The sequence below is a fragment of the Melospiza melodia genome, chromosome 8 (genome assembly GCF_035770615.1).
Source record: "Melospiza melodia melodia isolate bMelMel2 chromosome 8, bMelMel2.pri, whole genome shotgun sequence".
Taxonomy (NCBI): domain Eukaryota; kingdom Metazoa; phylum Chordata; class Aves; order Passeriformes; family Passerellidae; genus Melospiza; species Melospiza melodia.
Window position 1 is genome coordinate 11,117,221 of NC_086201.1, and position 13,767 is coordinate 11,130,987.

Consider the following 13,767-nt stretch of genomic DNA (forward strand, 5'->3'; position numbering starts at 1 on the left):
CCTACCACCGTGTGTCTAATGCCTGGACTTAGGAGAATTTTAAATGAAAGAAAATCTCATTAGTTTCTGCTCTCAGATGGGGAAAAAAAGGCAACACTGGAAGGAGAACTACTTACTCAAAAATCACTTTTGATACAACGGATTTAAAACCCACAACACTAAAATAAGTATCCAAAGTTCAGTTCTAAGATATGTAAAGTGAACCTTTTCTGGAAAGGCTAAGACTGGAGAAGTTGGATCAGAATTTTAACTGATTCACAGTGTGGAAAAAGCATTTTCACCTTTTCTTTGGCAGACAATACAGTGCAGAGCAGGGCTGCCAACCCCAGTGTGTTGCTCTGACTCTCTAAACACAATGACAATTTTCCAGCCCAAGTGGAAAATTCAATCCCTTTGCATCTTAGGAAGAAGCAGAGCTCATTTCAAGAGCCCTGAGAAGAGGAGATTCTGGTGCAGGTTTTGTTTGTGAAACTTCTACCCTGCTTTTCCCACTCGCTGCCATGAGAATTGACCACTTAGTCACTTTCAAACTTCTGTGCAAATACAACACATATAAACTGCAATTCAGTTCTGCCACTATTGGGGAAAGTGTGAGGAGCAAGGGAGTCACGAAAAATGCTGATTCTGCAGGAAGACAGGGCTACAGTGTGCCACTTACTGTGGAAAAGGTTACTACATGAACTGCTGAGCCTAAAAATTAAAACAAAAAGCAATTCTGGATAAAGAAGTTGATGTTTTATAGAAATGGATGGCTAATATTTCTTTCACATGCCTGACAATTTCATTCACTGAAACAAGTGGATTGTTCAGCTCTTGCTAATTTGGAAGACAAACAGGTTTATGAAGTGATTAGCTCATTGTGGGAGCTCCTGGAAGCAAATGAAAGAGACCCTTCCACTGGAGGACTTCAGAGCACTTTTTAAGTGTCACTACATGGCAACAAAGCAAGCAAATACCTCCTACTCTAGAGTGTCTATACTGATGTGTGATGCAAACTGCTTGCCCAAAAAAAGGCACATGAAAAGCCATGGGCTTACCCACATTATATATTAGGAGACTGATTATACCTCAGAGGGAACCAACATTAGTTCTGTCAACAACCACTTCTGATTTTTCACAGTCAAGCTACTAGAAGTGGACAGAGCTTTTCCTTTAAACTCACAAAAATAAATATAACAAAAGAACCTCCTAGTAAGAGGAACTTTTTCAGGCACTTTTAGGGCAAAGAGAATTAGAGAGGTCAAATTCATGCTTTACTGCAATTCATTGCTACATTGTATGACAAATGCAAATGATGATTTGTTTATACCCCAAAGAGAGAACAACCAAGGCTCTATGTCTGGAAAAAGACTGGAAAGAAAAATACCTCTGGGTAAAGCAATGAATTCATCTATTAAAAATAACATTCTATAGATGAATTTCATGGAAATGCACTTCCTTTCGGTATTTTCATTAAATGATATATTTATACTATAAAAGCTTTCTGCCTTCTGGATATTCATGGATTGAGGCTATTAGCTTTTTTTTAGCTTGTTTTTGATGCATGCGACCATTGATATGTGGAATAATTTAAAGCTGTTTTTTCCCCGATCAGTAAGAAATATTATTGAAAGCACAAAGCCTGAGTCATTGTTTGGTACATTATCTCCAGAAATAGAATGAAAAAAAAAAGAGAAAAACTTAGAATGCACATTTTGTCATTTTCATCAGGAATTAGGCTCATGTTTTACCCCCTGTATGAACCATGGCCCCGGCACAGTCAGTCAGACCACTATGGGAGTGGGCTTAGAAGGGGACACAGCATCTCCATCCCAGGCATCCCAGCCTCACGGCCCTTCTCCCACACTTAAAGAAAACACATTTACAATGGTCTAAAAGCTAGTGAGTTTGGGGATTAAATTTAAAGGATTGGAAAACCAGAGTTACTCCAAAACTTATTACTGAGAGCCTGCTGAGAGAGACAAGTATTTGCAAGGAGAGGAAGCAGCAATCTCAGGCAAAGAGCCTGAGGTGTCCATCACACATCCTGACAGAGGAAAGGGATGAGGTGGGTGTACAGTGAGACCCCCTGGCACTGTGGTGACAAATTCCCTTGCATCCTCACACTGTGCTATTGTGCAGCCATCACACCTGTCACACACCTGTGGGGGGAGTTCTTCACTTTATCCAGGTTTGAAAGATAAAGGCACATAAAGTCAAAGCTGAGGGGCTTTTTTATTAAGTTCTGTTTTCTTGTTTTTCATTTAAAACTAACCAACTCCACAAACCCATTACTAAAAGAAGAAATATTTAAAGCAACACTAATAGAGGACATGCTCATCAAATATGAACAAACCCAAAGTACACAACATTGTAAACACGAAGTAGGCAATTACATTATGGGCTAATGAGGCAAAACATACTGAAAAAAATTATCAGGGAAGTGCACCAGGACTGGCTGCTATTTGGGCTGCTGTGGGAGAAAGCTGATTAAGATTACTTAGTACAAAAGAGGACCTAAGTAGGATTTTTTAGTAAAAGAGTAGGAGTGTACAGGAGATGCAGCAAATTAAAGAATGGGATAAACAAGACCTATTTAAATATTCCTGAATAATTTTTATTAAGCAAGTGAAAGAGCAAGAGGGTGTTTTGATTATAATGCAGCAACTTCAATATAAATTTGATTAATATGAATTCTTTAAGGACAGAAATTAGCCACCATAATATGACTCACAAACTAAGGCAAAGAGCTCAGTATGATTAAAAAATTAAAAGCGTTCTACAGTTGAGGATACCACCTGCCATTATATGAGATGAAGCTAAATATCCCACAGAGAATATAAATCCTCTTCCTTTCCAGAACAGGCTTGCACTGAGGCCTTGTAGAAGTGCTGCCTACTAAATACAGCTGCAATACCAAGCCCTTTCTGAGATAATTTTAAAACTCCAAGAATTTACAGAGGGTCTGTAAATTGCTAATTCAGCATGCACGCTGGCTGCAGGTGGGTGACACCCACAGTGCCACGGCCAAAGTCCAGGACAGGAGCACAAGGAAAAGAGCATTTACGACCAGAGCTGTCAAGTCATCTCCTTTTTGCACGAGGGCTGATGCAGCTGAAGGAGGAGCCAATGTGGCTGCCCCCCAAGCTGATCAGGAGCTGCTGGTGCATCACAGGACACGTGGCCCCAGCAGTGGCAGGCGGGACCACTGGGCAGCCAGAGGGACACTAAATCACCCCCCACCACCATCAACAAATAAGCAAAGCTGGGAAGAATCATAACCACTTCAGAATACAGGACCTCTTATCTAAAACAAATGCTTTGGAACAGAGGTTAAAAAATAAACTCTGTGTACAAGATGAAGCTGATGGAAGTAATAGAAACAAGATAAACTGTTACATTACAGAGGCATAATAAATAAGTATCCCCCATGTGAACCTCCTCATGAATGACTTGTTTCCTTTTTTCCCCACTTTCCTGTTTTTCTGATGCCATGGATTAAACCAGCCCTGCAGCACAAATCAGCACCAAAAGCACCAGGCAAGTGCTCAGTTTTAATGTTTTCCCCCTCCACTTGCTGAGCTACAGCACACAAACAGGTATGTTTATTCATCTCTCTACTCCCAGACTCTCACTTTAGATTAAATCCTTTTTTCATTTCTCTTCCCCAGTGAGGTAGGGAGGACAAAACACTCAGCACACTCTGTCTTTATTCCTTACAGGCTGATTTGTCTACCTTCCTCTCCTAACAGGCTCTTCTCATTCCCTAGAACACTTTAAATTCCTCTTCTCTACAGATGCTCCAATTTGGATTGTTTGGGATTTTTTGAGCACAGAAGTGTGTTCAGTATTACCAGAGAATACAGGAATTCTAGTACCTCTTTCCTTTACTGAAATAACCTCTTCCAAGATGCTCCTTTGCATATTTAATGCATAAGAATGGTGGCTTATGGCAGCCTTAGGATCAGAAAACACAAATAATTAGATTATCTCATTAATTCTTTAGGCTTTAAGCAACAGAAAAGGGGAAAATGTGGAATTATTAAAGGGTAAGTCTAACAAGAGTAAAATTCAAACTAGTTTGCAACTAGCTAATAGAACCAAAATATACCAAAGATGTGCTAAGAGTGAATCTTCAAAGTTCACAACAATATATATATATAAAAGAGAAATATTAAAAATCCTAGGAACTGTTAGTATTCACAAAAAGACCCATTTATAGGTTCTACCAACTATTGGTGTGTTTCCTATAATTGACTGTGTAAACAACCATTCTGTTTCCACTGTAATTCTCTGTGGTTTTTGCTGGATTCCCAACATACATTTTAATGTGCTCACTGCTAAGGACCATCCTCTCACTGCCATGACTTCAAGGTCCTCAGTAACTGCTTCTCTGTTGTGAAATCTAATGTGAAGGACAAACACTACCAGCCCACAGCGTAAAAAGTTCTAATAAATTGCTTAATTAATGTGTTCAATACAAATGACAAATTATGTTACATCCTTTACTTCCATGTCTTTAATTATCCTGCCTTTCAAAACATTTTAAGAAGTCTTACATCACACAATCAGTCTTAAAAGCCAAAGTTTTATGGCTGTGGGCTGATTTCTTAATTTTATTTCTTTCTTTTACACATTTCAGCTCATACAGCTTTTTGCCTAGATTTAAGACATAAGATGTATGTAAATCTATTCCTAAACACAGAACACAAGGTAAATATGAAGTGCTATGGGGAGGAGAAAAAACAATTCTGATTTAATCTATAAAAAATGGCCTCTGAGCAATGTTAATGTACAGGATAAAATAATCAAATCCTAAAAGAATCCAATGAAAATATTTACTCAGTGACAAGCAAGTGTCAGAAAGGAAAAGACTGGACAAAATGCAGGCAAAAAAGCATTAGTGATGTTCTGGTAAGCTTCAGGGAAGGGAAGAAGATTCAGGAAAGTACAATTTGGTAACATCTTTCTTTCCTTTATGTTCTATGTAATGTATATTAAATGTGAACTAAGTAAATAGGTGTGGCAAATGAAGTTTTCATAACTTTTAAAAAGGAACAGTAAATTTGGAGTCAAATTTACTGTCATATATCTGGCACATCTGACGAACCCAGAAGCACATGGTACCTAAGAAAGATTCTTTTTAACATCCTTGTATGATAGACTCATTAACCTCATAGATTGCTGGGCTGGGGAGGGAAACAGGTAAAAGCATATGTGTATATGAGAGGGACTTTATTAGTCCATTTAAAGGATGGATCCTCCATCTGACATGCAAGTTCACACTTTAACATTTTCACCATGTACTCCCACTTTGCCTGCACTGAATTCAGGCAGTTCTGGCATGGATTTCCAGTACAATTTTAAGTCACACACTGTCAGAGAACAAAAATTCACCACAGAAAATGTACAGCTGCTTCAAGAGACACAATGAAATGTGCAACTTGAATTTTCCCTCACATGCATAGTGCATATCAAATGTACTGAAAAGAGAGGTTAAGGTCTGTGTTTAAAATATGACTTGGAGGACTGGGCATGGTCTTAGTCTGATATTACATACTACAACCAAAAGAATAATTATGGACTAGAAAGGGGATTAAGAATACACTTGGATATTACAGGTCTGCTTGAGATAAGGAGCATAAAGCAGCCAGGATTAATGCCAGTCTTAACAGTGATTTCCTTATGTCTATGACTGCTCTGATAGGTGGTGGGCTTTAGTAGCTCTCCTTAATGTTAATCACAAGAGCTTAGGGAGCTACAAAGTACAAACCCCCCAGTCTAAGCCCTACAAACCTCATGAACATTCTTGTAATTTTATGTATATTAACTCAGACAGAATTGTCCCATGGAAATCTTCAGCATATTCCCACAGATTACTCTCAGGCTGAAGGAACACACTACAAAATACACAAAAGCATTTAAAGAAATTCCAGTTACACTGGCTTCTGAAATGCTTCCAATTAGCTTGCAAGTGATCTTGTCTCTCTGACAGGCTCTGTAACATTCAAATTGTTGTATTAACATATAGACACATTCAGAATAAGTGCATAATTTGGTGCTCAGCCAGTTGTGGCTAATGCATCAAGCAATAATGTTCATCTCAAAAAAAAAAATTATTTTATTTGGTATCACTTCAAAGAATGGATGAAAACTGGCCTTAAGCCTTAACACACAAAACAATGGAAGTTACACAGTATAGCATCACAGGGTCTGTACAATTATTTACAAAATCTCAAGAAAACCATTCTTTTGCTTCCCACAGTTGGCCATAATTAATTCTTGGTAGATTTTTAAAATCAAACTGTGTAAAAGATCAAGCTACTTCCTCATGTAGATCTACAATTCTGGCAAATTTCTTTTTTGGGAGTAGGATAAGTAGGCAAATTTATCAGTTTCAGCTGGAGGAGATGATACATATTTTCACAGCCTGAATATATGAAATTATTAACCTTTTCCATCCGTATTCTGCTCACACTCTTTTTTCCCCTATATAGTTTTCAATAAATTTTAACATCACATTTTATACATCTCACTCATCAGACTATAGAGTCCAAAGCCTTTCTTTGTTCCTTGAGTGTTTCTCCTTAGTTTTGTATTTCATTGCTTTCCTAGGCCTGCTTTCTTCACCTACACTGGAAAACCTTAAAGGTGGAAACTCTTCTTCCCACTGCCCAAATGATACCTCACATCCAAATCTCACCTGGGAATTTTCATCTTCTCAGGTATTTATATTCTTCATCCTTGTTTTAGTAAAGCCTAGGACAGCACATGTCTTCTGGCATACATCATAAATGAAAACTACATAAAACACCACATTTCATTGCATTTAAGCCACATGTCCCATTTAAAAGCTACTGATATTTAACCCAAGACTGATGAGAATGAACAAACTGAATGTTGAGCACCCCTTGACATTTTAAGAAAATGAAAACCAATAAGGACAGCTCTTCCTGGCCACCCAAACAGTACATTTTTCTCAAAAGGGTCACTGTGAAGGGTAGCACAATATGGTTAGTGCAGTCTGCCCTGCTCACAGAGTCCTTGAGGACCCTGTCAAAATGGGCAACACTAGGTAACCAACATCAGGAGCACCTTGAGTGCTTCCTCATATACTCACTAAGCACCTACGAACTGAAAGTGCATGATTTCATACCTCACACTCTGCTCTTAGTTTACTTATCAGGGCTAGTTTTACAATTCATGTAGTTTTTCACATTCTCAGTTCTTTCTCTGAAACTCCTTCTCTGTTTTATCCATGGTACCCAGTCATCGGCTTTCAACTTCACACTGAACATTTTCTTTCTCAGCTTAAAAGGTGCCCAAGCTGATTTTCAGGTTAAACAGTACTAAGGGGGAAAAAAAAAAAAGCCCCCAAGCCCAAATAACTTGCTGAAGTAATACCAAGACTTTGTGGTAGAATTCAAGCTGACTAGAATTCAAGGGGAAAAAAACCCAACCCACATAAAACATTTTATTTGTAAGACCTTTCCTTAGTGTTTACATATTATGCAAGCACAACTACCAAAGAACCAGTGCTGCTGCTTTTTCAAAGTAGCAGGAAAGAGTAGTAATGCCTGCATACTCCCACCTCCTTCACACTAAGAGGCAAAAGAAAGTTAAGTGAACAAGTGATCCATGTTCCCTGGCTGTACAAAACGAGCAGTGCCGCTGTATTACTCATGATTCCTCAATTCAGGATATGTTGATGGAACAATTAAATTGTTTGGTTTGTGGGACTTTTAGGAAGGAATCTGTTTTTATCACAAATTTGTAAAGCAGAAAATCACTTCACTGGAGAAGAAGTACAAGGCTACTTTGAAACATGGACTGGAAGAGACTACATGAAAAAAGGCATTTTGCACAAATTCATCTGTCTCACGGCATGATCCCACACATTCACTATGAGAAAATGAACTAATTATTTAACATTTGCATACAAATTACTTATTTTTGGGGGTTGAGGCATGGCTCCCTGTGTGATCTTGGGCCAGTTTCTGAACCTCACTAAATCTCTAGCTCCTTATTTGCAAAGCACATTAATATTAGTTATGCAGGATGTGGTGAGAGTAAATTAACTCAAGCTTGTAAAGGGTTTTCTGATCTTCAGATACTATGGAGAAGAAGGACTAGAAAAACCCATTTAAGAAGCAAAGAAGCACGTAAACCCATGGCCACACAACAAACATGTGGGATATCAACTTCATACAAAGAATTGGTACTAACATTTCTATGTAGCAGCAGCAAAAATTATATTAGAAGAAAGAACAAAATACATGTATTAAGAATAATGAATTCACTTACTTTTTCCTAATTTCTAGGTCTGAAACTGGAACACATCTCAGGCCAGCTCCCAATACCATGAGGGATGATGTTAGTAACACTGTTACCCTCAGACCTATGATGAAAAAATAACAGTATTTTACAAGTTAAATCAGTAATGTTGCAAAAGAAACATTGCTTTTATATATCTATATTTACATGGAGTTTCACAGAAATAACACGTTTCTTTCAAATCATAAGCACTTTGGTGCTGATATAAATTCCAGACACATTCTGAAATCTTGAGTTATTTTCTACACTTGCACTCCAGAATTACAAAAGCTTACTCTTGGCATGGCAACACACAGGAGTGTATCCAAAATCTACACAGACATTCTTGAAAGTTAAAAGACATAATAAAAGTATCATCAAAATATACAATATTCCCTTTGGAGTTAGAGGCATTGGGGAACATGCTCTACTGTGTTATCTGAAATCTACACAGACGCAAAGAAACATCTGGACTTGTTCATTCTTCTCCAACCACTTAACGAGCACAGACACAGCACTGTTATTGTTTTCTTTCATAATGCAGATATGCATTTCATCCCAAAGAAACAACCATTTATTCAGGGGAAAACAAGTACAAGTATATTTTTGCAGTCCTTGCAATTAGGGCAGTTTTTTGCTGCTCTCAGCTCCAATTGTCAGAGGTTGTAAATATCGTACATTAGAAAAAAGCCACAATTGACTGATTCCTTGAATATGTTTTTCCCTCGTGCAATTTTCATCTGAGAAGCTCTTAGATTAGAAACAACCTTATCTTCAGGCTGCAATTCCTTTTGCCAGCAGTTTGTTTGCTGCTGTTAAGGTGTTTCCATCAGCAGCACAGAACAGTGACAGCTGAGGGGCTTAAGCTCCAAAATCTTGCAAAACACCAAATCATAAATACTCACAATTAAAAACCACAGAGAGAGTCTGCATCTGTGAAGTTGTAAATTTTGAAACAATTTCATAGCAACAAATAGAAAATAAAGGGCTTCCATGTTCTTAGTAGAATATAATAAAAAATATTAATGATGACAAACGTGCAATACCTCTAACATTTAGGTAAAACTAGTAGTTACCCAAAATACAGATGATAAAAGAACCTGTCCTATGATGTCACCTATCAAACAAATGACTTTGGTTCTTTCTAAAGCTGCCTGTCTTCAGAGGAGTGTTCCCTCTGTTAGTGACTCCTGTAATCAGTACAATTCAAGCAATAGTTGCATTAAATATTTTGTCTCCGTGTATTTTACTGAAATGTGATTTTACTGGATGAGACATAATTTTGCTCATATTGTGACAGTTCTTAATAAATCTCACTCACGGGTATGCAGCTCCTGGTGCTGGACACTACACAAAACCAAACACAAGATAAGTTTCTATATCAACCAGTGTAGCCCAAGACAACCCAAACAACAATAAGTTAGTAAGTAAAGTTACAGGTTTTCTGAAATAGAAGTGAGACTTCCTTTGGTAAGGCCCCGTCATTAACACAAGGAATGCCAGCTCCAGTGATGTGACTCCAAAGGACACTTCACATCCCTGATGCTCTGAAGAAGTATCATCAACCAAAAATACATCTTTCCTGGTAGGATTTCCCAATACCTCCTTGAGCTTAGTTGCTTGACTGTGCTCAACCAGCAAATGCTGCTGTTAAACTGGTTTTTCAAGTGTGTTCAGAGAGCCCTAAAGAAATGCCCCTTTAATATGGCTGCTCAAAACCTTCATGTTCCTGTGTTTGCTAGGCCACCATGAGTCTTCATGTGACATTTAATTCCACATTGCCATACTGCCTGTGCTGTGCTGGGGCAATTATGCATATCTGCATTGCATACATGATGCTTCTGCCTTTTCTTCTTGGAAATTAATCTTTGTTAGCACTGCTTTTGTGGATAATGAAAATTTGTATGCAGCAAGGATTGGAATTTTATTGATGGAAAATTGAAATACAAATCTTTTATCTGAAAAACTTGAAGTTATTTCCATTAGGAAATGCTATCGAAATTTTTCAGGGAAGCTCTGGTAATGTACACACCACCTTATTTTCCATGTAAACTAGGCTCTTCTTGAACTACATTTCACAAAACACAGTGCATTCTGCCTTTCAAGAGACACAAGGAGAAGGACAGCATGGAGGGTGCTGCTCATGGGGCCCTGCTTGAAGTGCAAGCCAGGGGCAAGCCCAGGACACAGATGTAAATGGGAAACAAAAATTTAAATTTAAATCACCACAAGACTTAAAATGAGTGTTTCCATATTAAAAACTCTTACTTGATTTCTAATTTTTAAGAAAATCCCTAAACCAAAATACATGCAAACCAAGAAAGTTTTAAATTAAATCTGCACAAAAATTTCCTTAAAAAAATCCCAACATACAATTTGGCAAAAAAATTATTTAGATGCTGAAGTTTGCCTCCAGCTTTAAATTCAGGCCTATCTTTAATGTCAACCTCATATGTCAGATAATTTTAAAGTAAAATTATCTGTTAAAGCTTCACAGTCATGTAGGCCTGATCTCTTCATTCTTTGAAGTCCTAATCTTGAATACTATTTACTGTAAGATATCCCTTTAAAATGTTTTGATTGCCCAGCTTTTTCTTTGTCCTTTTTTTCTGTTTCCACCTTAACATGTAAACGCCCTCCTGCAAATTCCTTTGGTTAATGCTCCATGTTGAAAATGATGACACCAAAGTGAACAAAAGATTGTCAGACAAGCAGCATATTAGACATTTGCTTTGCTAATTACACAGTATAGTTTTAGCCTCTAAGCAACTAACCCTCTTATTTTGCTTTAGATTTTAACTCTTTTTCATCTTTGTCAGAAACCAGTCTTTTTATTTATTTCAGTATTTTTGTTTTGAATGCTGCAGTTGTTGCTACATTGAATCTGACATCTTGTATTACTCTAAAAGGGGCACCCCAGAGTGCTTAAGATAGCTACCATGCATCATGGGGACTATAAACCAAAGCAACCAACCAAGCTTGAAAAACAGCCTGTGAACCTTACAGCAAATTATGTCTCTACTTTAAAAGATCTAAGTAATTCACTCAACCAGGAGATTTTGTGCAGATGTAATTAACTTCATTAATTCTACCCTGTAAATGCAAGCAGGAATTGGAGGGAGGGAGGAGGGTACAGCTTCTTAAAATCCATCATTCTGTTTCTACCCCTTTCTATCAGAGGTTTCTGACACATGGCTGAAAGGGGAAGAAATTCCTTTAAACAAGATTTTCTGCCAGTGGGTGAAGTTTTGTGTTCTATACACCTTGTCTCCTTAGCTGCTCCTTCCCATCCTCTTCTTGCAGGAGGTTTCTGGGCCCCACAGATGGCAATTGCTCTTGAGCAAACTATGACCTTGTTCACAACAGCCAGACTTCACTGACAGCAACAGAAAAGTCCAAGCTAGCAGCAGAAATTGAGTCAGTAATAAAAAGGATGTTTTAATTATCATTTATGAGTGTAACAGTCGATATTGTTCAACTGTTTAACCCTCCTGTGGCTCATAACACCATCTGCTTTATGACTTCAGCAGTCAATGCTGCATTTGCTGTTTCATATTTCTTTTTACAACTGTCTCCAAACTCTGGCCACTATTACAGACTTAACAAACTCTCAAGCCACAATCCCCACCACCCACAGCCCAACACAGAGCAGAAGCAGAACCCCCTATGCTGGAACGTGGGGGCAGCAGCTGCCAGTGGCACCCAGCTGCTCTTCAGCTCCCTCACAGCAACATCAAGCAAGAGCATTCAGAATGTGGGTGCTCATCCTCCACAACTCCTCCAGCATGCCTTACTTTCAAGATGCTTTTCAAAGTATATGAAAAGAAAATGCATTCCCCCACGCCCCACATTACTGACTTGTAACCCAATGAGTGAATTATTATGTCCAGTTTAATAAGAAACTTAAAAAACTATGCTGCTGTCCTAATTCCAACAATTTATACATTAGTTTGTGATTCACCAGTAGAAAGTGATTAACTCATTCCTGAGCATCCCCCACCTGAGCCCAGCACAGCAGCTCCCTCAGTTCCCCACTACTGCTACAGAGCACTGCAAGCAGCCTCTTCTAGCTCAGAGCATCACACACATGGCACACACCTTTTGAGTTTGGTTTCCCCCCTGCAATGAAGCATTCATCCTAGGGGATATCTCAGTTGGATGGGCAGTACAGACAAGTTTTCACCTTTCTCCTTTATTTTTAATAGAAGTTTGGCCAGAGGAAAGGCTGCTGGATTCAGCCCTTCCCGTGCCATGGCAGCACTGATTTCCCTCATAGAGCTCACACACCCTGCTCCTAGATGCAGTAACATTTCAGGGGTTTCCTAACTTCCCCTGCAGATACCAAAATCAGTTCTCACAAATACCAAGTACAGCAAGGCTCTGAGTGGAAACATGTGACATCAGCCTCCTGCCCTTTTTCACAGTTTTTAAAGACCAGGCTGAAAGCTCAAATTGTTCCTTCTGACACTGAACTGAAAGCATTTGCTTGACTTCCCCATCATTTTGACTAAAACATATCTAGCTAAGAGAAAACAGAATGTAAAAGTCTGTCTTGGTCCACACACACTAGGAAATTTAAAACTCACCAGTTGCATTAGCTGTTTCAACAATTCGCTGTCAAATTGTGCTTTTCCGCCCAATTTAAAGCAAATTCAAAGTTCTTGTTTTGCCCTTCTTTACAAAACAAACCACAGTTCCTGGAGGTTTCCTTCTAGGAAATTAATCTATAAAAACTAACTTTTACATTTAGGTTCAGTAAGTAAAGTATTGAGCTCCAAGCCTTCCACAATTTTTCTCTGGACTTGGAATTGTTTTTATGTTTTGTTTATATGGCCTCCTTATGGCTCAAGCATTATTTTTAAATGAATTTCTTTTGCTGGATACAAGTTCTCTGTTTCATATGATGGGTCTGCTTTTCTCCCTTTTTAATATATCCCTATACATTTAGCTATAATTTTAAAAAGGCTTAATTAAACAGCTCCCTTTATCAGGCAATCCTGAAAGCACTGCACACACACACCATCCTCCAGAAATCTTTGGTTTTTTAATGTAATTCTAGCAAAATTATACTAATAGCTGCAACATTTACTCTCATAACATCAATTATCTTTGCCATGATTAAAATACCAAAAAAAATTTGCTTTCTACTAAACACAGTGAATAAAACTTGTGTTGTGCCTGCTCTTTGCCAAATTGACTACAGCCATTAAGGAGAATAAGTGGCAATCCTCTTTCAGAAGAGGCATCCTTGCATCAAGCAATACAATTTCCAAAAGAAAAGAACCTTTTCATTGATGTAAAAATACTTCATTGCTGAGATGTGGTCCCAGTCTTTCTGCTAACACATGGAATAAAATTGAAAAGTCAGTGTATTGGGCCTGCCTCAGATTCCACAAAGGCACTTGATTGCAGAGTGGCATAAATTGTGTTTGGAAACTCAATGGAAAATAAATACATTCTCAAGAATAGCATCAA

General features: G+C 38.2%; 1 protein-coding gene across 1 annotated transcript in view; it reads right to left on the reverse strand.

The window, feature by feature from the left end:
• Window positions 1–13,767, reverse strand: part of SLC49A4 (solute carrier family 49 member 4) — a 66,275-nt gene that overhangs the window by 37,774 nt on the left and 14,734 nt on the right. The window contains exon 2 of the mRNA XM_063161770.1: window positions 8,284–8,377. Coding sequence (XP_063017840.1) covers window positions 8,284–8,377 — 94 coding nt within the window. The remainder of the gene's footprint in view (window positions 1–8,283; window positions 8,378–13,767) is intronic.